Source organism: Oncorhynchus gorbuscha, linkage group LG13 (genome assembly GCF_021184085.1).
Source record: "Oncorhynchus gorbuscha isolate QuinsamMale2020 ecotype Even-year linkage group LG13, OgorEven_v1.0, whole genome shotgun sequence".
Lineage (NCBI taxonomy): Eukaryota > Metazoa > Chordata > Actinopteri > Salmoniformes > Salmonidae > Oncorhynchus > Oncorhynchus gorbuscha.
In genome coordinates, this window is record NC_060185.1 from 37466978 (window position 1) to 37492782 (window position 25805).

Here is a 25805-nt window from a genome sequence, read left to right on the forward strand (position 1 = left end):
ATGGCCTCGTCGACAGATGATGTGATGGCAGGTAGCCCTATGCAGGACTCCTGGCATCGAAACCACCCCGCTGGGTGAAAGGAGTTCCAATTATGGCCCTTGTTATTATAGCTGCTGGTGGTGGGGAGGTGGATGGTGCTGAAAAAGAGCAAGTGAGAGAACATATAAATTAAATTTACATATAAATACATCCCATGATTTACGCCCGTTTGTTGAGAGAGGAAGGTGATAATTGCAAGAGTGAGCCCATAGGTTAAACAGCTAGCATGAGGAATGTGCATTATTGTGCCGTGCCTATAGGCTATAATGTAAATAGGTGAATGGTTAGTATGGAAAGAGGTAAAGAAATGAGAGGCTATGCTGATGATACGTTTGTATTCGTAGAATAGGAAACAACAGTGATTTATGTTATGCTAAATGGATTAAGTTAAACAAGCATTCAGACCAGCCTTCCTGATTGAACTTTAGTCAACTACATTTTAATCCACTAACTGTACGCTAAATGTCCAAAATGAAAGCAAATAGAGTGAAGAAGGTAGATAGTTTGTATTCTGTGTGAGAGACCTGTTTGGCTAGCCTGATTATCTGATTGTTTGTGTCTGATAGGTAGTAGGCCTTCAGCGCTCTGGAGAAAACGGATCCTATTTTTACCCTAATCTCTTTCCCTAGTCTTAATAATATCAAATCAAAGTTTATTTGTCACTTGCCCCCGAATACAACCTTCCAGTGAAATGCTTACTTAAAGGCCCTAACCAACAGTGGAATTTTAAAGTAAAAAATAGGTATTAGGTGAACAATAGATGAGTAAAGAAATAAAAATAACAGTAAAAAGACAGTGAAAAATAACAGCAGCAAGGCTACAACAGTAGTGAGGCTATAACAGTAGCAAGGCTATATAAAGTAGTGAGGCTATAACAGTACCAAGGCTATATAAAGTAGTGAGGCTAATAACAGTAGCAAGGCTATATAAAGTAGTGAGGCTATAACAGTAGCAAGGCTATATAAAGTAGTGAGGCTATAACAGTAGCAAGGCTATATAAAGTAGTGAGGCTATAACAGTAGCAAGGCTATATAAAGTAGTGAGGCTATAACAGTAGCAAGGCTATATAAAGTAGTGAGGCTATAACAGTAGCAAGGCTATATAAAGTAGTGAGGCTATAACAGTAGCAAGGCTATATAAAGTAGTGAGGCTATAACAGTAGCAAGGCTATATAAAGTAGTGAGGCTATATAAAGTAGTGAGGCTATAACAGTAGCAAGGCTATATAAAGTAGTGAGGCTATATAAAGTAGTGAGGCTATAACAGTAGCAAGGCTATATAAAGTAGTGCGGCTATAACAGTAGAGAGGCTATAACAGTAGCAAGGCTATATAAAGTAGTGAGGCTATAACAGTAGTGAGGCTATAACAGTAGCAAGGCTATATAAAGTAGCGAGGCTATAACAGTAGCAAGGCTATATAAAGTAGCAAGGCTATATAAAGTAGTGAGGCTATAACAGTAGAGAGGCTATAACAGTAGCAAGGCTATATAAAGTAGTGAGGCTATAACAGTAGTGAGGCTATAACAGTAGTGAGGCTATAACAGTAGTGAGGCTATAACAGTAGTGAGGCTATAACAGTAGTGAGGCTATAACAGTAGTGAGGCTATAACAGTAGCAAGGCTATATAACAGTAGTGAGGCTATAACAGTAGCAAGGCTATATAAAGTAGTGAGGCTATAACAGTAGCAAGGCTATATAAAGTAGTGAGGCTATAACAGTAGCAAGGCTATATAAAGTAGTGAGGCTATGACAGTAGCAAGGCTATATAAAGTAGTGAGGCTATAACAGTAGCAAGGCTATATACAGTAGAGAGGCTATATAAAGTAGTGAGGCTATATACAGTAGAGAGGCTGTATAAAGTAGTGAGGCTATATAAAGTAGTGAGGCTATATACAGTAGCGAGGCTATATACAGTAGCGAGGCTATATAAAGTAGAGAGGCTATAACAGTAGTGAGGCTATATACAGTAGTGAGGCTATATACAGTAGTGAGGCTATATACAGTAGTGAGGCTATATACAGTAGTGAGGCTATAACAGCAGTGAGGCTATATACAGTAGTGAGGCTATAACAGTAGCAAGGCTATATAAAGTAGTGAGGCTATAACAATAGCAAGGCTATATACAGTAGAGAGGCTATATAAAGTAGTGAGGCTATAACAGTTGCGAGGCTATATACAGTAGAGAGGCTATAACAGTAGTAAGGCTATATACAGTAGAGAGGCTATATAAAGTAGGGAGGCTATAACAGTAGCAAGGCTATATAATGTAGTGAGGCTATATACAGTAGTGAGGCTATATACAGGCACCGGTTAGTCGGGCTAACTGAGGTAGTATGTACATGTAGGTATGGTTAAAGTAACTATGCATATATGATAAACAGAGAGTAGCAGTAGTATAAAAGAGGGGTTGGTGGGCGGTGGGCGGTGGGTGGCGGGACACAATGCAGATAGTCCGGGTAGCCAATGTGGGGGTCACCGGTTAGTTGGGCTAATTGAGGTAGTATAGTTAAAGTGACTATGCATATGATAAACAGAGAGTAGCAGCAGCGAAAAAGAGAGGTTGGTGGGGGGGGGCAATGAAAATAAAAACTGTTGAGAAGCATTACATTACATTTACATTACATTTAAGTCATTTAGCAGACGCTCTTATCCAGAGCGACTTACAAATTGGTGCATTCACCTTAATGACATCCAGTGGAACAGCCACTTTACAATAGTGCATCTAAATCTTTTAAGGGGGGGGGGAGGATTACTTTATCCTATCCTAGGTATTCCTTAAAGAGGTGGGGTTTCAGGTGTCTCCGGAAGGTGGTGATTGACTCCGCTGTCCTGGCGTCGTGAGGGAGTTTGTTCCACCATTGGGGAGCCAGAGCAGCGAACAGTTTTGACTGGGCTGAGCGGGAACTGTACTTCCTCAGTGGTAGGGAGGCGAGCAGGCCAGAGGTGGATGAACGCAGTGCCCTTATTTGGGTGTAGGGCCTGATCAGAGCCTGGAGGTACTGAGGTGCCGTTCCCCTCACAGCTCCGTAGGCAAGCACCATGGTCTTGTAGCGGATGCGAGCTTCAACTGGAAGCCAGTGGAGAGAGCGGAGGAGCGGGGTGACGTGAGAGAACTTGGGAAGGTTGAACACCAGACGGGCTGCGGCGTTCTGGATGAGTTGTAGGGGTTTAATGGCACAGGCAGGGTGCCCAGCCAACAGCGAGTTGCAGTAATCCAGACGGGAGATGACAAGTGCCTAGATTAGGACCTGCGCCGCTTCCTGTGTGAGGCAGGGTCATACTCTGCGGATGTTGTAGAGCATGAACCTACAGGAACGGGCCACCGCCTTGATGTTAGTTGAGAACGACAGGGTGTTGTCCAGGATCACGCCAAGGTTCTTAGCGCTCTGGGAGGAGGACACAATGGAGTTGTCAACCGTGATGGCGAGATCATGGAACGGGCAGTCCTTCCCTGGGAGGAAGAGCAGCTCCGTCTTGCCGAAGTTCAGCTTGAGGTGGTGATCCGTCATCCACACTGATATGTCTGCCAGACATGCAGAGATGCGATTCGCCACCTGGTCATCAGAAGGGGGAAAGGAGAAAATTAATTGTGTGTCGTCTGCATAGCAATGATAGGAGAGACCATGTGAGGTTATGACAGAGCCAAGTGACTTGGTGTATAGCGAGAATAGGAGAGGGCCTAGAACAGAGCCCTGGGGACACCAGTGGTGAGCGCGTGGTGAGGAGACAGATTCTCGCCACGCCACCTGGTAGGAGCGACCTGTCAGGTAGGACGCAATCCAAGCGTGGGCCGCGCCGGAGATGCCCAACTTGAAGAGGGTGGAGAGGAGGATCTGATGGTTCACAGTATCGAAGGCAGCCGATAGGTCTAGAAGGATGAGAGCAGAGGAGAGAGAGTTAGCTTTAGCGATGCGGAGCGCCTCCGTGATACAGAGAAGAGCAGTCTCAGTTGAATGACTAGTCTTGAAACCTGACTGATTTGGATCAAGAAGGTCATTCTGAGAGAGATAGCGGGAGAGCTGACCAAGGACGGCACGTTCAAGAGTTTTGGAGAGAAAAGAAAGAAGGGATACTGGTCTGTAGTTGTTGACATCGGTGGGATCGAGTGTAGGTTTTTTCAGAAGTGGTGCAACTCTCGCTCTCTTGAAGACGGAAGGGACGTAGCCAGCGGTCAGGGATAAGTTGATGAGCGAGGTGAGGTAAGGGAGAAGGTCTGGAGAAGAGAGGAGGGGATAGGGTCGAGCGGGCAGGTTGTTGGGCGGCCGGCCGTCACAAGACGCGAGATTTCATCTGGAGAGAGAGGGGAGAAAGAGGTCAGAGCACAGGGTAGGGCAGTGTGAGCAGAACCAGCGGTGTCGTTTGACTTAGCAAACGAGGATCGGATGTCGTCGACCTTCTTTTCAAAATGGTTGACGAAGTCATCTGCAGAGAGGGAGGAGGGGGGAGGAGGATTCAGGAGGGAGGAGAAGGTGGCAAAGAGCTTCCTAGGGTTAGAGGCAGATGCTTGGAATTTAGAGTGGTAGAAAGTGGCTTTAGCAGCAGAGACAGAGGAGGAAAATGTAGAGAGGAGGGAGTGAAAGGATGCCAGGTCCGCAGGGAGGCGAGTTTTCCTCCATTTCCGCTCGGCTGCCCGGAGCCCTGTTCTGTGAGCTCGCAATGAGTCGTCAAGCCACGGAGCGGGAGGGGAGGACCGAGCCGGCCTGGAAGATAGGGGACATAGAGAGTCAAAGGATGCAGAAAGGGAGGAGAGGAGGGTTGAGGAGGCAGAATCAGGAGATAGGTTGGAGAAGGTTTGAGCAGAGGGAAGAGATGATAGGATGGAAGAGGAGAGAGTAGCGGGGGAGAGAGAGCGAAGGTTGGGACGGCGCGATACCATCCGAGTAGGGGCAGTGTGGGAAGTGTTGGATGAGAGCGAGAGGGAAAAGGATACAAGGTAGTGGTCGGAGACTTGGAGGGGAGTTGCAATGAGGTTAGTGGAAGAACAGCATCTAGTAAAGATGAGGTCGAGCGTATTGCCTGCCTTGTGAGTAGGGGGGAAGGTGAGAGGGTGAGGTCAAAAGAGGAGAGGAGTGGAAAGAAGGAGGCAGAGAGGAATGAGTCAAAGGTAGACGTGGGGAGGTTAAAGTCGCCCAGAACTGTGAGAGGTGAGCCGTCCTCAGGAAAGGAGCTTATCAAGGCATCAAGCTCATTGATGAACTCTCTGAGGGGACCTGGAGGGCGATAAATGATAAGGATGTTAAGCTTGAAAGGGCTGGTAACTGTGACAGCATGAAATTCAAAGGAGGCGATAGACAGATGGGTAAGGGGAGAAAGAGAGAATGACCACTTGGGAGAGATGAGGATCCCGGTGCCACCACCCCGCTGACCAGAAGCTCTCGGGGTGTGCGAGAACACGTGGGCGGACAAAGAGAGAGCAGTAGGAGTAGCAGTGTTATCTGTGGTGATCCATGTTTCTGTCAGTGCCAAGAAGTCGAGGGACTGGAGGGAGGCATAGGCTGAGATGAACTCTGCCTTGTTGGCTGCAGATCGGCAGTTCCAGAGGCTACCGGAGACCTGGAACTCCACGTGGGTCGTGCGCGCTGGGACCACCAGATTAGGGTGGCAGCGGCCACGCGGTGTGGAGCGTTTGTATGGTTAAACACTAACATATCTAGTCTACTTAAAACCAGGTCTCCTAACATCCATCTACAGCATTCTATACTGTATCCACTGACCTAACAACCATCTACAGCATTCTATACTGTATCCACTGACCTAACAACCATCTACAGCATTCTATACTGTATCCACTGACCTAACAACCATCTACAGCATTCTATACTGTATCCACTGACCTAACAACCATCTACAGCATTCTATACTGTATCCACTGACCTAACAACCATCTACAGCATTCTATACTGTATCCACTGACCTAACAACCATCTACAGCATTCTATACTGTATCCAATGACCTAACAACCATACACAGCATTCTACACTGGCTCTACTGACCTAACAACCATCTACAACATTCTATACTGTATCCACTGACCTAACAACCATCTACAGCATTCTATACTGTATCCACTGACCTAACAACTATCTACAGCATTCTATACTGTATCCACTGACCTAACAACCATCTACAGCATTCTATACTGTATCCAATGACCTAACAACCATCTACAGCATTCTATACTGTATCCAATGACCTAACAACCATCTACAGCATTCTATACTGTATCCAATGACCTAACAACCATCTACAGCATTCTACACTGTCTCTACTGACCTAACAACCATCTACAGCATTCTACACTGTCTCTACTGACCTAACACTTAATCTTCATGTCCACTGACCTAAGACCTGTTGGTAGTTAGAGGGAGAGTGGGGGGAGGAAAGGAGGAAGGGAGAGAGGGAGTACCCATCTTCCGGTTAGAGGGGATAGGATAGAGAAGATGATTGTGGACTACAGAAAAAGGAGGACTGAGCACGCCCCCATTCTCATCGATGGGGCTGTAGTGGAGCAGGTTGAGAGCTTCAAGTTCCTTGGTCCATCACCAGAATGGTCCAAACACACCAAGACAGTTGTGAAGAGGGCACAACAAAGCCTATTCCCCCTCAGGAAACTAAAAAGACGTGGCATGGGTCCTCAGATCCTCAAAAGGTTCTACATCTGTAACACCGAGAGCTGGTTGCATCACTGCCTGGTACGGCAACTATCACTATCACAACTATCACTCCCTCCTTCCCTTCCTCTCTGTCTCTCATCCTCTCTTTCCCTTTTGTCTCTGGGATGCGGGGCTGCAGGTGAGGCTGCGGGTGAGGGTCCGTGTCCAGTCCGAAGCTGGGGAAGCTAAAGGTGGTGCGGCGGCAGCTGCTGCAGAGGTAAACTACTAGTGTCTGTGTGTGTTCACGGTCACGTTCGTTATGGTGATGAGAATACATCTTCTTTGATGAAACGAAGAAACTTAAACAAACTTACAAAAACGAACGTGAAGCTATAATAATAGTGCTGACACAGGAAACTAAACATAGACAATCACCCAAGGAATATGGCTGCCTACTTATGGTTCCCAATCAGAGACAACGATAAACAGCTGCCTCTAATTGAGAACCAATCTAGGCAACCATAGACATACAAAACACCTAGACTAGTTAACAACCCCATAAACATACAAAAACCCTAGACAGGACAAAACCCAACAAACCACCCCTTGTCACACCCTGACCTGTCCAAAATAATAAAGAAAACAAAGATAAATAAGGTCAGGGCGTGACATGCACGTGTGTGTTTCTTGTTATGAAGATTCCATTCTAATTGATAGATGATACAGTACTATAGTAATAGCTGTCGTTAACAGGTAGAATAGTATTGTTATAGTATTATAGTGTGTTGTTCCCAGGTGATATTACATTAATATTGTATTATATTCTTGTGTATTGTATTATATCTTAGTATTATTGTGATTTTATCCAGGTATGAGCACCAGCCGTTTGTGTCGTGTCTGGCTGGTCTGTACGGCTGTCAATGGAGACGCTACCAGAGGGCCAAGTCTCAGCCTGGGGAGTGCTGCTGCAGCAGGGTAGCCTATACACAGGCACACACACACACAGAGAAGCACGCTCGCACGCACACACACACACACACAGAGAAACACACACACACACACACACACACACACACACACACACACACACACACACACACACACACACACACACACACACACACACACACACACACACACACACACACACACACACACACACACACACACACACACACACAGAGAAGCACGCTCGCACACACACACACACACATACACATACAGACTCAGGCACATGCACAGGTAGGGTTCAACCAGTGCCCTTCTGTGAAAAAGTGTCTTTGCAGCTCTGTGGATTTTTTGTTGTTGTTGACAAATTAGCCTACTTTTCAATTTTATTTTGAGTCTTTTGTTGTTTTAATATGAAATGTAACATTTAAATTAGGATATTTCATAAGCTCTTGATTCTCACATAATACCCCCCTCCCTGTCTTCCTGCTCTTAGAGCGCACTTGTGTCTGACTTGCATGCAGTGACCACTGTCTGTGGGCGCCGACCGGGGAGACTTGAATACTGTTCGAGACAAAGATTGGGGCAATTCGACTGCTTGTTAGTAAGAGGAAAATGTCAGCAGCAGAATAAACCCAAATCAAGTAAAAACATGTTTGTTTCGACTGCTTAGCTAACTAGCTAGCTAGAATATTTATATCATAATTCGCTCTGATCAGCTGATAGCCACTCTTTTCCTGATGTCAATCATCTCTCATGGTGTTTAGCCCAAGGAGTCACTGCCTTGCTTGCAGTGTGTGATGAGTGAGTGTGTTGTTGTAGAAAATAAATAGACTGTTCTGCAGCAAGGTGCTCACACTGACTAAAGCGAGAATGTTATCTGAAACACTGACTAAAGCTAGAACGTTATCTGAAACACTGACTTAAGCTAGAACGTTATCTGAAACACTGACTAAAGCTAGAACGTTATCTGAAATACTGACTAAAGCTAGAACGTTATCTGAAACACTGACTAAAGCTAGAACGTTATATGAAACACTGACTTAAGCTAGAACGTTATCTGAAACACTGACTAAAGCTAGAACGTTATCTGAAACACTGACTTAAGCTAGAACGTTATCTGAAACACTGACTAAAGCTAGAACGTTATCTGAAACACTGACTAAAGCTAGAACATTATCTGAAACAGTGTGTGATGAGTTTGCTGATAGTGCAGAGTGGACTGGGCACGTGCTGAGTATTGATTCTCTCTGCTGACATACTGCAACTGCAGTGTATGTTGTAAATGTTACTGATCTAACCCTTTATAGGAACAATTACTCTCTCTCTCTCTCTTTGACTGCCTCTCTCTCTGAGCCCCCACTCTCCCTCTATCCCCCCCTCGTGTCTCTCCCCTTCTCATCCCCTCTCCCTTCTCTCTCCCCCTCTCTTCTTCCTTCTCTCTCTCCTCCAGGTGGAGTGTGGGAGTGTCGTCCTTCTGGTCCTGACCTTCCTCCTCTCCTCTCTGTTCCTCTACTTCTGGAGCCAGGCTCACAACGATTACAATGATTTTGATTGGTGGGTCACGCGCATGCACGACACACAAACACATGTGTACGACACACACACCACCCACGCACACGTGCATGCAAGCATGCACGCACAGACACACACACACCACACGCGCATATATACACACACACACACACCACACATGCACAGATTGTACTACAGTATATGTATGCATTGCAGGTTTAACTTTGAGACTCTGGGATTCTGGTTCCCTTGGTCTCTGGTGCTGCTGGTTGTTGCTGCTGCTCTGTTCTCCTACATCTCTCTGCTGCTGGTGAGAATTAGAACTACTACTATAAATACTACTATACTTATACTACTGATATTACTGTACTATTTATACTGTTATCACTACTGTGCAACTACTGCTGCCCATTTCCCCTACATCTCTCTGCTGCTGGTGAGAACTAGTAATACTACTATACATACTATACATACATACTACGTACTATACTTTTATTAATACTATTACTATAATAGTATTACTACTATTCTATTGCTGCTGCTCTGCTGCTGGTGAGAACTATAGTACTATCACTATATGAAGTATATGCTAATGCTGCTACTCTCTTCAGTACTACTACATTACTATACCACTGTACTGCTGCTGCTCTCTTCAGTACTACTACATTACTATACCACTGTACTACTGCTACTCTCTTCAGTACTACTACATTACTATACCACTGTACTGCTGCTACTCTCTTCAGTACTACTACATTACTATATCACTGTACTACTGCTACTCTCTTCAGTACTACTACATTACTATACCACTGTACTACTGCTACTCTCTTCAGTACTACTACATTACTATACCACTGTACTGCTGCTACTCTCTTCAGTACTACTACATTACTATACCACTGTACTACTGCTGCTATCTTCAGTACTACTACATTACTATACCACTGTACTGCTGCTACTCTCTTCAGTAATACTACATTACTATACCACTGTACTACTGCTGCTCTGTTTAGTACTACTACATTACTATACCACTGTACTGCTGCTACTCTCTTCAGTACTACTACATTACTATACCACTGTACTGCTGCTGCTCTGTTTAGTACTACTACATTACTATACCACTGTACTGCTGCTACTCTCTTCAGTACTACTACATTACTATACCACTGTACTGCTGCTGCTCTGTTTAGTACTACTACATTACTATACCACTGTATTACTGCTACTCTCTTCAGTACTACTACATTACTATACCACTGTACTACTGCTGCTCTCTTCAGTACTACTACATTACTATACCACTGTACTGCTGCTACTCTCTTCAGTACTACTACATTACTATATCACTGTACTACTGCTACTCTCTTCAGTACTACTACATTACTATACCACTGTACTACTGCTACTCTCTTCAGTACTACTACATTACTATACCACTGTACTGCTGCTACTCTCTTCAGTACTACTACATTACTATACCACTGTACTACTGCTGCTATCTTCAGTACTACTACATTACTATACCACTGTACTGCTGCTACTCTCTTCAGTACTACTACATTACTATACCACTCTACTGCTGCTGCTCTGTTTAGTACTACTACATTACTATACCACTGTACTGCTGCTGCTCTGTTTAGTACTACTACATTACTATACCACTGTACTACTGCTGCTCTGTTTAGTACTACTACATTACTATACCACTGTACTACTGCTACTCTCTTCAGTACTACTACATTACTATACCACTGTACTGCTGCTACTCTCTTCAGTACTACTACATTACTATACCACTGTACTGCTGCTACTCTCTTCAGTACTACTACATTACTATACCACTGTACTGCTGCTGCTCTCTTCAGTACTACTACATTACTATACCACTGTACTGCTACTGCTCTGTTTAGTACTATTACATTACTATACCACTGTATTACTGCTACTCTCTTCAGTACTACTACATTACTATACCACTGTACTACTGCTGCTCTCTTCAGTACTACTACATTACTATACCACTGTACTGCTGCTACTCTCTTCAGTACTACTACATTACTATACCACTGTACTGCTGCTGCTCTCTTCAGTACTACTACATTACTATACCACTGTACTGCTGCTACTCTCTTCAGTACTACTACATTACTGTACCACTGTATTACTGCTACTCTCTTCAGTACTACTACATTACTATACCACTGTACTGCTGCTACTCTCTTCAGTACTACTACATTACTGTACCACTGTACTGCTGCTGCTCTCTTCAGTACTACTACATTACTATACCACTGTACTACTGCTGCTCTGTTTAGTACTACTACATTACTATACCACTGTACTGCTGCTGCTCTCTTCAGTACTACTACATTACTATACCACTGTACTACTGCTGCTCTCTTCAGTACTACTACATTACTATACCACTGTACTGCTGCTGCTCTCTTCAGTACTACTACATTACTATACCACTGTACTGCTGCTACTCTCTTCAGTACTACTACATTACTGTACCACTGTATTACTGCTACTCTCTTCAGTACTACTACATTACTATACCACTGTACTGCTGCTACTCTCTTCAGTACTACTACATTACTATACCACTGTACTACTGCTGCTCTGTTTAGTACTACTACATTACTATACCACTGTACTGCTGCTACTCTCTTCAGTACTACTACATTACTATACCACTGTACTGCTGCTGCTCTGTTTAGTACTACTACATTACTATACCACTGTACTGCTGCTGCTCTGTTTAGTACTACTACATTACTATACCACTGTACTGCTGATGCTCTGTTTAGTACTACTACATTACTATACCACTGTACTACTGCTACTCTCTTCAGTACTACTACATTACTATACCACTGTACTGCTGCTACTCTCTTCAGTACTACTACATTACTATACCACTGTACTACTGCTTCTCTGTTTAGTACTACTACATTACTATACCACTGTACTGCTGCTACTCTCTTCAGTACTACTACATTACTATACCACTGTACTACTGCTGCTCTGTTTAGTACTACTACATTACTATACCACTGTACTGCTGCTACTCTCTTCAGTACTACTACATTACTATACCACTGTACTGCTGCTCTGTTTAGTACTACTACATCACTATACCACTGTACTGCTGCTGCTCTGTTCATTTACATCTCTATGTTGTTGTCTTGCAGGTACTGGCAGTGTGTTTACTGTCTGAGGGACAGAGGTTGTACCTTCACTGGAGTCACAAGGTATCTCCCATCCTCCATGGAGTACAGCACAGTCAAATCAAATCACATTTTATTTCTCACATACACATGTTTAGCAGATGTTATTGCGGGTGTAGCGAAATGCTTGTGTTTCTAGCTCCAACAGTCCAGTAATATCTAACAAGTAATATCTAACAATACACACAATCTAAAGTAACGGAATGGAATTAAGAATATATAAATATTTGGATGAGCAATTTCAGAGCAGCATAGACTAAGATACAGTAGAATAGAATAGAATACAGTATATACTTATAAGATGAGTAATGCATAGACTAAGATACGGTAGAATAGTATAGAATACACTATATACATATGAGATGAGTAATGCATAGACTCAGATACAGTAGAATATAATACATTATATACTTATGAGATGAGTAATGCAAAATATGTAAACATTATTTAAGTGACTAGTGTTCCAATGACTAAAGTGGCCAGTGATTTAAAGTATATGTATATAGGGCAGCAGCCTCTAATTCACACACACACACACACACATCATCTGTGAAGAAGCACATACTGATCTGGATGACACATATGTTGATTAGTCCTTTGATATTTTTCTGTGTTAGATGGGGATTGTGGTGACCCTGGCATTCGCTGTTAGTGCCACGGCTGTTCTGTCTGAGGTGTGGAGTAAAGAGTGGAAGACCCTCCTCCTCTCCCTGCAGGTTGGCTAGTCTAGCCGTCACTCACACATACACAGACCAATAAAATCAAGCGACCCAAAGTGACAATGTGAAATGTGTATGTTCAGTTGTCTGCATTGTGATATGAACCTTTCGCTGTCTCCCCTTCTCTATTGGCTAGGTCACAGCCCCCTTTCTTCATGTAGGCTGGGTTTTATTTTTGACTCTCCTGTCCTGGCCAATAGCACTGCACTTTTTTCGCATGAACAAGAGAGGTAAGTGCTCCGATTGGCTGCTGTAAAACAAGTCCAGTTTCTGGTCGTGTTCCCCTGCTCAGTCGTTGCGGACAAATGCCAGATTTTTCAAAGCCTGGATAGGTATTTTACGTATCAGCTAACCACATCCATGTTATAGCAACCTGGTGTCCAACTGCACGGTCAAGGATGTGGCACACAACCATTAGTTGACGCATGAAACATCTGAGCAGAAGAACGCAACCCCTGTTGACTGAGACTTAGAGGAAACTTTTCAGAGTTGTAAACCTGACATAGACACTGCATTGTGTGGATTGTTGTGAATTGTTAAATATTACTGCACTGTTGGAGCTAGAAACACAAGCATTTCACTACACTCGCACTAACATCTGCTAAATGTGTATGTGAAAATGAAATTTGATTTGATGACGCACACTCTGTGCTTTGCTTTCTCTCTCTCTTTTTCCCTCTATCTCTCGCTCTCTCTTGTCTCTCCGTGGTCACTGTTCTGAGTTGTCGTGTTGACGTGAAGCTGTAGGTGGACTAGCTGACTCATGTCTGGCCTCTCTGTGGAGGATAATGACACACACACACTTAAGCTGTGTCAGGTGTACAGTAGTCTGATTTAAAGGGGCAATCTGCGGTTCACACAATAACAAACGACTCCCGCCACCTATTGTGGTAAACAGCTACGGGATGGGGCTGGAGAAATGTAACCACTCTTACCAGATTCATAGACCAAGTGTTTATACATTCATGAGGCATTCATAAATCATTCAATAAATCAATGGGTAAATAAAAATGGATGTAGCAATCACAGATTGCTCCTTTAAACTCTGATTTCATCATTAAGACTTGTATAACTAGAATTAGAACACTGGATCTCTGCTAGAGAGCCTGTTCCAGTATGAGGTTGTTGTGAAATATGGTCACGCTCTCTCTCGCTCTCTCTCACTCTCTCACTCTCTATGGCTCGCTCTCTCTTGCTCTCTATGGCTCTCTCGCTCTCTCTTGCTCTCTATGGCTCTCTCGCTCTCTCTTGCTCTCTATGGCTCGCTCTCTCTCTCTCTCTTGCTCTCTATGGCTCTCTCGCCCTCTTGCTCTCTATGGCGCGCTCTCTTTCTCTCTCTCTAGTGCATCAGGTGTGTCTGTTGGGTGTGTACCTGGGTGTATTGTTCAGTCTGTACCTGGTTCCTCTGGCCATGTATTCTCCCTGCATCAGAGAAGCTGGAACCCTGGGGCCAAAACCAACACTCCTCGGACACAGAGGAGCTTCCATGGTACATATCTATATATCAATGACATCATTATCAATATTATCACTATCTATATATAACATTATTATCAATAGTATCACTATCTATATATAACAGTATTATTAACATTATCATTATCAGTAACTTCATTATCAATATTATCACCATATATATAACATTACAATCTATCAATAACTTCATTATAAATATTATCACTATATATATATATATATATATATATATATATATATAACATTATTATCATCTATCAATAACTTCATGATCAATATTATCACTATATATATAACATTATTATCAACATTATCATTATCTATCAATAACCTCATGATCAATATTATCACGATCTATATATAACATTATTATCATCTATCAAAAACATTACAATCTATCAATAACTTCATTATCAATATTATCACTATCTATATATAACATTATTATCATCTATCAAAAACATTACAATCTATCAATAACTTCATTATCAATATTATCACTATATATCACTATATATATAACATTATTATCATCTATCAATAACTTCATGATCAATATTATCACTATATATATATAACATTATTATCAACATCTATCAATAACCTCATGATCAATATCTATATATAACATGATCAATATTATCACTATATATATATAACATTATTATCATATATCAATAACTTCATGATCAATATTATCACTATCAATATTATCACTATCAATCAATACAACATACAAGATACAGTATGACACAGAAACGTTCCCATGTTAAATCCAGTGGCATTACTTTAACACAGAGGCTCTGGCCTGATGTTACTTTAGAGAGTCAGAGAAGAGAGTCAGTTCCTGATTAGAATAAAGTCTGGCACTGGAAAATTTACTTTACTTTGATGCCCTTGTATTGGAAATCTCGCGCACCGCTCCACCGCTCTGCTAAAAACCGCTCCGGCGCTCCATGTCCTTTTCTACTGCTCTGCTAAAAACCGCTCCGGCGCTCCATGTCCTTTTCTACTGCTCTGCTAAAAACCGCGCCGGCGCTCCATGTCCTTTTCTACCGCTCTGTTAAAAACCGCTCCGGCGCTCCATGTCCTTTTCTACCGCTCTGTTAAAAACCGCTCCGGCGCTCCATGTCCTTTTCTACCGCTCTGCTAAAAACCGCTCCATGTCCTTTTCTACCGCTCTGCTAAAAACCGCTCCGGCGCTCCATGTCCTTTTCTACCGCTCTGCTAAAAACCGCTCTGGCGCTCCATGTCCTTTTCTACCGCTCTGCTAAAAACCGCTCCGGCGCTCCATGTCCTTTTCTACCGCTCTGTTAAAAACCGCTCCGGCGCTCCATGTCCTTTTCTACCGCTCTGCTAAAAACCGCTCCATGTCCTTTTCTACCGCTCTGCTAAAAACCGCTCCGGCGCTCCATGTCCTTTTCTACCGCTCTGCTAAAAACCGCTCCATGTCCTTTTCTACCGCTCTGCTAAAAACCGCTCCGGCGCTCCATGTCCTTTTCTACCGCTCTGCTAAAAACCGCTCCATGTCCTTTTCTACCGCTCTGCTAAAAACCGCTCCGGCGCTCCATGTCCTTTTCTACCGCTCTGTTAAAAACCGCTCCGGCGCTCCATGTCCTTTTCTACCGCTCTGCTAAAAACCGCTCCATGTCCTTTTCTACCGCTCTGTTAAAAACCGCTCCATGTCCTTTTCTACCGCTCTGCTAAAAACCGCTCCGGCGCTCCATGTCCTTTTCTATTGCTCTGCTAAAAACCGCTCCGGCGCTCCATGTCCTTTTCTACTGCTCTGCTAAAAACCGCTCCATGTCCGTTTCTACCGCTCTGCTAAAAACCGCTCCGGCGCTCCATGTCCTTTTCTACCTCTGCTAAAAACCGCTCCGGCGCTCCATGTCCTTTTCTACCTCTGCTAAAAACCGCTCCGGCGCTCCATGTCCTTTTCTACCTCTGTTAAAAACCGCTCCGGCGCTCCATGTCCTTTTCTACCGCTCTGCTAAAAACCGCTCCATGTCCTTTTCTACCGCTCTGCTAAAAACCGCTCCGGCGCTCCATGTCCTTTTCTATTGCTCTGCTAAAAACCGCTCCGGCGCTCCATGTCCTTTTCTACTGCTCTGCTAAAAACCGCTCCGGCGCTCCATGTCCTTTTCTACCTCTGCTAAAAACCGCTCCGGCGCTCCATGTCCTTTTCTACCTCTGCTAAAAACCGCTCCGGCGCTCCATGTCCTTTTCTACCGCTCTGCTAAAAACCGCTCCGGCACTCCATGTCCTTTTCTACCGCTCTGCTAAAAACCGCTCCGGCGCTCCATGTCCTTTTCTACCGCTCTGCTAAAAACCGCTCTGGCGCTCCATGTCCTTTTCTACCGCTCTGCTAAAAACCGCTCCGGCGCTCCATGTCCTTTTCTACCGCTCTGCTAAAAACCGCTCCGGCACTCCATGTCCTTTTCTACCGCTCTGCTAAAAACCGCTCCGGCGCTCCATGTCCTTTTCTACTGCTCTGCTAAAAACCGCTCCATGTCCTTTTCTACCGCTCTGCTAAAAACCGCTCCGGCGCTCCATGTCCTTTTCTACCGCTCTGCTAAAAACCGCTCCATGTCCTTTTCTACCGCTCTGCTAAAAACCGCTCCGGCGCTCCATGTCCTTTTCTACCGCTCTGCTAAAAACCGCTCCGGCGCTCCATGTCCTTTTCTACCGCTCTGCTAAAAACCGCTCCGGCGCTCCATGTCCTTTTCTACCGCTCTGTTAAAAACCGCTCCGGCGCTCCATGTCCTTTTCTACCGCTCTGCTAAAAACCGCTCTGGCGCTCCATGTCCTTTTCTACCGCTCTGCTAAAAACCGCTCCGGCGCTCCATGTCCTTTTCTACCGCTCTGCTAAAAACCGCTCCGGCACTCCATGTCCTTTTCTACCGCTCTGCTAAAAACCGCTCCGGTGCTCCATGTCCTTTTCTACTGCTCTGCTAAAAACCGCTCCATGTCCTTTTCTACCGCTCTGCTAAAAACCGCTCCGGCGCTCCATGTCCTTTTCTACCGCTCTGCTAAAAACCGCTCCGGCGCTCCATGTCCTTTTCTACCGCTCTGCTAAAAACCGCTCCGGCGCTCCATGTCCTTTTCTATTGCTCTGCTAAAAACCGCTCCGGCGCTCCATGTCCTTTTCTACTGCTCTGCTAAAAACCGCTCCATGTCCGTTTCTACCGCTCTGCTAAAAACCGCTCCGGCGCTCCATGTCCTTTTCTACCTCTGCTAAAAACCGCTCCGGCGCTCCATGTCCTTTTCTACCGCTCTGCTAAAAACCGCTCCGGCACTCCATGTCCTTTTCTACCGCTCTGCTAAAAACCGCTCTGGCGCTCCATGTCCTTTTCTACCGCTCTGCTAAAAACCGCTCCGGCGCTCCATGTCCTTTTCTACCGCTCTGCTAAAAACCGCTCCGGCGCTCCATGTCCTTTTCTACCGCTCTGCTAAAAACCGCTCCGGCGCTCCATGTCCTTTTCTACCGCTCTGCTAAAAACCGCTCTGGCGCTCCATGTCCTTTTCTACCGCTCTGCTAAAAACCGCTCCGGCACTCCATGTCCTTTTCTACCGCTCTGCTAAAAACCGCTCCGGCACTCCATGTCCTTTTCTACCTCTGCTAAAAACCGCTCCGGAGCTCCATGTCCTTTTCTACCGCTCTGCTAAAAACCGTTCCGGCGCTCCATGTCCTTTTCTACCGCTCTGCTAAAAACCGTTCCGGCGCTCCATGTCCTTTTCTACCGCTCTGCTAAAAACCGTTCCGGCGCTCCATGTCCTTTTCTACCGCTCTGCTAAAAACCGTTCCGGCGCTCCATGTCCTTTTCTACCGCTCTGCTAAAAACCGCTCCATGTCCTTTTCTACTGCTCTGCTAAAAACCGTTCCGGAGCTCCATGTCCTTTTCTACCGCTCTGCTAAAAACCGTTCCGGCGCTCCATGTCCTTTTCTACCGCTCTGCTAAAAACCGTTCTGGCGCTCCATGTCCTTTTCTACCGCTCTGCTAAAAACCGTTCCGGCGCTCCATGTCCTTTTCTACCGCTCTGCTAAAAACCGTTCCGGCGCTCCATGTCCTTTTCTACAGCTCTGCTAAAAACCGTTCCGGCGCTCCATGTCCTTTTCTACTGCTCTGCTAAAAACCGTTCCGGCGCTCCATGTCCTTTTCTACTGCTCTGCTAAAAACCGCTCCGGCACTCCATGTCCTTTTCTACCGCTCTGCTAAAAACCGCTCCGGCGCTCCATGTCCTTTTCTACCACTCTGCTAAAAACCGCTCCGGCGCTCCATGTCCTTTTCTACCGCTCTGCTAAAAACCGCTCCGGCGCTCCATGTCCTTTTCTACCGCTCTGCTAAAAACCGCTCCGGCGCTCCATGTCCTTTTCTACCACTCTGCTAAAAAACGCTCCGCACTCACATGAAAAAAATCTACCCAAAATCAATTATGGCCTAGAGTCAAAATCAATTATGGCCTATAGAGTCAAAATCAATTATGGCCTATAGAGTTAAAATCAATTATGGCCTATAGAGTCAAAATCAATTATGGCCTATTGTGTCAAAATCAATTATGGCCTATAGAGTTAAAATCAATTATGGCCTATAGAGTTAAAATCAATTATGGCCTATAGAGTTAAAATCAAGTATGGCCTATAGAGTTAAAAATCAATTATGGCCTATAGAGTTAAAATCAATTATGGCCTATAGAGTCAAAATAAATTATGGCCTATAGAGTCAAAATCAATTATGGCCTATAGAGTCAAAATCAATTATGGCCTATAGAGTCAAAATCAATTATGGCCTATAGAGTTAAAATCAATTATGGCCTATAGAGTCGAAATCAATTATGGCCTGTAGAGTCGAAATCAATTATGGCCTATAGAGTTAAAATCAATTATGGCCTATATAGTCAAAATCAATTATGGCCTATAGAGTGAAAATCAAGTATGGCCTATTGTGTCAAAATCAATTATGGCCTATAGAGTTAAAATCAATTATGGCCTATAGAGTTAAAATCAATTATGGCCTATTGTGTCAAAATCAATTATGGCCTATAGAGTTAAAATCAATTATGGCCTATAGAGTCAAAATCAATTATGGCCTATAGAGTTAAAATCAATTATGGCCTATTGTGTCAAAATCAATTATGGCCTATAGAGTTAAAATCAATTATGGCCTATAGAGTTAAAATCAATTATGGCCTATTGTGTCAAAATCAATTATGGCCTATAGAGTTAAAATCAATTATGGCCTATAGAGTTAAAATCAAGTATGGCCTATATAGTCAAAATCAATTATGGCCTATTGTGTCAAAATCCATTATGGCCTATTGATTCAAAATCAATTATGGCCTATTGTGTCAAAATCAATTATGGCCTATAGAGTTAAAATCAATTATGGCCTATAGAGTTAAAATCAATTATGGCCTATAGAGTTAAAATCAATTATGGCCTATAGAGTTAAAATCAAGTATGGCCTATAGAGTTAAAAATCAATTTTGGCCTATATAGTTCAAATCAATTATGGCCTATAGAGTCAAAATAAATTATGGCCTATAGAGTCAAAATCAATTATGGCCTATAGAGTCAAAATCAATTATGGCCTATAGAGTCAAAATCAATTATGGCCTATAGAGTTGAAATCAATTATGGCCTGTAGAGTCGAAATCAATTATGGCCTGTAGAGTCGAAATCAATTATGGCCTATAGAGTTAAAATCAATTATGGCCTATATAGTCAAAATCAATTATGGCCTATAGAGTGAAAATCAAGTATGGCCTATAGAGTGAAAATCAAGTATGGCCTATAGAGTTAAAATCAATTATGGCCTATAGAGTTAAAATCAATTATGGCCTATAGAGTGAAAATCAATTATGGCCTATAGAGTCAAAATCAATTATGGCCTATAGAGTTAAAATCAATTATGGCCTATTGTGTCAAAATCAATTATGGCCTATAGAGTTAAAATCAATTATGGCCTATAGAGTCAAAATCAATTATGGCCTATAGAGTTAAAATCAATTATGGCCTATTGTGTCAAAATCAATTATGGCCTATAGAGATAAAATCAATTATGGCCTATAGAGTTAAAATCAATTATGGCCTATTGTGTCAAAATCAATTATGGCCTATAGAGTTAAAATCAATTATGGCCTATAGAGTTAAAATCAAGTATGGCCTATAGAGTCAAAATCAATTATGGCCTATTGTGTCAAAATCAATTATGGCCTATAGAGTTAAAATCAATTATGGCCTATAGAGTTAAAATCAATTATGGCCTATAGAGTTAAAATCAATTATGGCCTATAGAGTTAAAATCAATTATGGCCTATAGAGTTAAAATCAATTATGGCCTATAGAGTCGAAATCAATTATGGCCTGTAGAGTCGAAATCAATTATGGCCTATAGAGTTAAAATCAATTATGGCCTATAGAGTTAAAATCAATTATGGCCTATAGAGTTAAAATCAATTATGGCCTATAGAGTCGAAATCAATTATGGCCTGTAGAGTCGAAATCAATTATGGCCTATAGAGTTAAAATCAATTATGGCCTATAGAGTTAAAATCAATTATGGCCTATAGAGTTAAAATCAATTATGGCCTATTGTGTAGATAATAAAATGGAAATGAACGCAACATTTAAGAGATCTGATGTTTAGTTAATAAATACTTTGCTACAACGGAACACTTAGTTATCTATCCACCTCGTTCTTTTCTTTTAGCATGTGCACGTAGTATGTACACCATCATGCTTCAGGATACCTTTCTTTTCAGATTCCACAATGATTATTTAATTATGGACACTACATCACCTCACTCCCTCTTGTTCTTGGTCCTCATCTTTGTCACATTGATTTAAATACCTGTGTGTTTTATCAGTTTCTTCATGAAAATATTTAGTGAACTCAATGACAGTAGCTAAAGCAAGGGGCTATAGCAGCACACAAGTAGACTACAAATGCATGCTGGGCCGGGAATGCCCTGAGCTGGTGAGGTGAGTGCTACTGGAGACCAAATTGGACCTGGCGAGAAGGCTGACGCTCCAGCCTTTAGGAATCTCGCACCAGGCTCCAGTCAAATTGGGAACGCTCTGCTCCTCGCTCCGCTCACATACATTGGTGTGTTCGTGCTTGTCTGTCCTCTAACAGCTTGCTCCAGAGAACACTCGAATGTCCTTTGAGAGTGCAGTGGAGGCTGGAGTGGACGGGCTGGAGACTGACATCACTATAAGGTACACACCCCTCTCTGTCTTGTTTTGTCTGTCTTGTTTGTCTGTCCCCTTCTGATCCCTGTAATAGCCCCGTGTCCTGGCTAGCTTTGACCCCTGTCCTGCCTTGTCCTGTCCTGGCAGCCTTGTACTAATCCTAGAGATCAGACATTAGCGTTAGCGTCCCTCCACTCCTCACAGTTAATGGGATTACAGCCTAACTAATCCAGTTAGCGGTTAGTACTCCTGTCCAGGCCTGCTAGCCTGGTGCTGGCTGTGTTCTCTGTGGCCTTTAGCATCAGCATGTAGGACGCAGACCTGGACTCAAATACTATTTCAAATCATTTCAGGTACTGGGAGGGTGTAATGGAGTTAGCCTGGTGTAATGGAACCGCCCATCAGGCACTCATCAGGCACTCCAGAAAGGATAAAGCAAAAGCTCAAAGTATTTGAAAGATTTAAAATAGTACATGCATTTGAACCGGGCCTGTTAGCAGGACCTTAGCTAGCAGACCTAGTGAATCTTCACCTGAGACCTGCCACACATGTCTGTCTTGACTATGTGAACAGCAGCACCAAATCCCTCCCCTCCCCCTTCTCTCTCTCCTAGTGCTGATGGCGTTCCGTTTGTGATGCATGACCTCACCCTGCAGAGGACCACGAACGTAGAGGAGGTGTTTCCTAACAGAACACACACACCTGCTGCCCTGTTCACCTGGTCTGATGTACAGCTGCTCAACGCTGGGGCCTGGTTCCTCTCTGTAAGGACACTCACACTTTTGAATGGAGACACAAACACACACACACACACACAGTAGCTGACTTCAGCGCCATGGGTTAGTTAGTAGCTGTATTACAGACCGCTTTATACATCTCTCTCTCCCTCCCAGTGGGATCCTTTCGGCACGGTGTCCTCTCTGTCTCCAGAGCAGCGAGCGCTAGCTGCCAACCAGACCGTTCCCTCCCTGGCTGAAGTTCTGGACGTAGCGAATCGGACGGGCAGGACAGTGTTGTTTGACATGAGACGGCCTCCTCCTGGACACCCTTATAGAGACAACTACCTCAACATCACCCTCGACCTCATACACACACACATCAACTCCAGCCAAGTATGTGTGTGGCTGGGGGGTGATGGGGGGGAACCATGTTACAGGACCATGTTAGAAAGGCCTGCCGCCATGCTCTTATAAGGGACAGACTTTTTTAAGAGTGTGTGTGTGTGTGTGTGTGTGTGTGTGTGTGTGTGTGTGTGTGTGTGTGTGTGTGTGTGTGTGTGTGTGCGTGTGCGTGTGCGTGTGTGTGCGTGCGTGCGTGCGTGTAGGTGCTGTGGCTGCCATCAGATCAGAGAGGGGAGATACAGCAGGTGGATCCAGAGCTGCAACAGACAGCCGGACAGACTGCCTCTATTCAGGAACTACAGGACAACCACATCACTTCCCTCAACCTGCATTACAGCACCATGTCTCTGCAACACATCAGGTACACACCCACACACACATGATGTACTATACAACGTCTCACTCCTCACCCACCATGAATGTGTGTGTTTCAGTAAGTACAGGTCGGTGAACATCAGTGTGAACCTGTATGTAGTGAACCAGCCGTGGCTCTACTCTCTGGCCTGGTGCAGTGGAGCATCCTCTGTTACCACCAACAACATGCTGCTGAGAGATATACACACACCTCTGCTCCTTGTGGTGAGACACACACACACACACACCTCTGCTCCTTGTGGTGAGACACACACACACCTCTGCTCCTTGTGGTGAGACACACACACACACACACCTCTGCTCCTTGTGGTGAGACACACACACCTCTACTCCTTGTGGTGAGACACACACACACACCTCTGCTCCTTGTGGTGAGACACACACACACACCTCTGCTCCTTGTGGTGAGACACACATACACACACAACTCTGCTCCTTGTGGTGAGACACACACACACACCTCTGCTCCTTGTGGTGAGACACACACACACACACACCTCTGCTCCTTGTGGTGAGACACACACACACACCATGTTCTTCTTTCCAGCCATTATTATGAGCCATCCTCCCCTCAGCAGCCTCCTGTGACACACACACACACACACTGCTAATCAACATGGGAGGCACACACACACACCTCACACACACATTCTCGTTATGGTGAGACGCACATACAAACACACACTAATGTCTTCACATGTGTTTCCCAACCCCTACAGACTCCAGAGCAGTACAGTGTGATGTGGGTTCTGACTGACCTGGTCTCTGCTGCTCTTATCATCTGCATCTTCATATTCCACTGGTGAGTTCACACGTTTCTACATGCATGTCAAAGGTGTGTGAGTGAGATGATTTCAGTGGAAAATATAATGGGTTAGTTAGGTAAAGGTGTGTCTGTAAGGTGTGTCTGTATGTGTGTGTGTGTGTGTGTGAAGTGTGCTATTTCTCCCTGTCCTACAGGTGGCGTGAGCGAGGCTTACACTTCTGGTCAGGCAGTCGGCAGACACACAAGACCGGGCCTTATAGCAAGTTCCGGACCGGTAAGGACAACAACAATATCATACTAAATACTGTACATCACTGTAGCCCTCTCCCATTGGACTAGTCTCCTACTTGTGGAAACACAGGGGCATATACTAAAAAGCACACCGACATTTTAATCTCTTGCAAATCTGTACAGTTTATGAGCTGGATTAGCTGTATGTTTCAGACATTCAATTCTAAAATAATCTCTGCTCAATGCCCGTGGTGTTCTAACCCTCTAGTTTGTTGGACACATAACATGAAAAAGCCTGTTTCATCAGAGGCAGTATGTTGGTGCATTTTTAAGGCAGTGTACAGCCGTGCACCTCCAGGATGATTTGATATTTTACTAGCAATGCCGGAGTAAATGATTCTGTGTTCTGTCTGTGCCTTAGATCCAGTGGAGTCAGGGAGGGGTCGATGGAATCCCTTCCACTCAGAGTCTCCCACTAGAACCCTCATCTCCCTCCCTCTGGACCTTAACCCATGAACCACTCAACTCGCGAACCCTGCATGAACCAATGAACCTCCCATGAACCATTCCCAAACCATTGGATCTCAACCCACACATGAACCCTGCACCAACCGCTGACCTGAACCTCAACTACCCCACCCCTGACCTCTAACCCCTATCCTTTGCCCGGCAGAGCTCAGCGACGTCTGGTCCATCTCCAGTGGGAATGTCCGAACGGAACTACGGACCCCCAGTACCCTCCACACCATCACAGAGGAGTAGCACACAGAGGCATATAAGTACACACACACACACACACACACACACACACACACACACACACACACACACACACACACACACACACACACACACACACACACACACACACACACACACACACACACACACACACACACACACACACACACACACACACACACACAGTCACACACACACAGTCACACACACACACACAAAGTGTGAACGCACAAGGAAAACGGGGAGGAAAACAAGAGGAGGAACTGAATGTGTAAAAAGAGGAAGAGGGTGATGTAATGTGAAAGATGAGTCAGTATTTTGATCATCCTGACTAAGACTGTTGTTCCTGTTTCCTCACCTGACCAGCTCATTCACACTCATTCTGGTGACCACTGGCACTACACAACTGAACTGCTCAAGTATGAAGTATACACTGAACAAAAATATAAATGTAACATGTAAAGTGTTGGTCCCATGTTTCATGAGCTGAAATAAGAAATCCCAGACATTTTCCATATGCACAAAAAGCTTATTTCTCTCAAATTTTGTTCACAAATTTGTTTACATCCCTGTTAGTGAATATTTCTCCTTTGCCAAAATAATCCATCCACCTGACAGGTGTGACATGTCAAGAAGCTGATTAAACAGCATGATCATTACACAGGTGCACCTTGTCCTGGGGACAATAAATGCCCACTTCAAAATGTGCACATTTGTCACACAACACAATGCCACAGATGACTCAAGTTTTGAGGGAGCGTGTAATTGGCATGCTGACTGCAGGAATGTCCACCAGAGAATTGAATGTTAATTTCTCTACCATAAGCTGAATGGTAGAGAGTTTGGCAGTAC

The 25805-nt window shown here is 44.1% G+C and overlaps 1 protein-coding gene across 1 annotated transcript; it reads left to right on the top strand.

The window, feature by feature from the left end:
• On the top strand, positions 1 to 25494 carry LOC123992289 (glycerophosphodiester phosphodiesterase domain-containing protein 5-like). The gene is made up of 17 exons (XM_046293452.1): positions 1 to 74; positions 6863 to 6910; positions 7503 to 7608; positions 9035 to 9138; positions 9313 to 9406; positions 12297 to 12356; positions 12950 to 13048; positions 13188 to 13281; positions 14395 to 14540; positions 21664 to 21746; positions 22333 to 22483; positions 22613 to 22831; positions 23044 to 23201; positions 23275 to 23419; positions 23935 to 24017; positions 24176 to 24255; positions 24634 to 25494. The coding sequence occupies exons 1-17, from the start codon at positions 1 to 3 to the stop codon at positions 24726 to 24728; spliced, it is 1839 nt and encodes a 612-aa protein (XP_046149408.1). The 3' UTR covers positions 24729 to 25494.
• Positions 25495 to 25805: the final 311 nt, after the last annotated feature.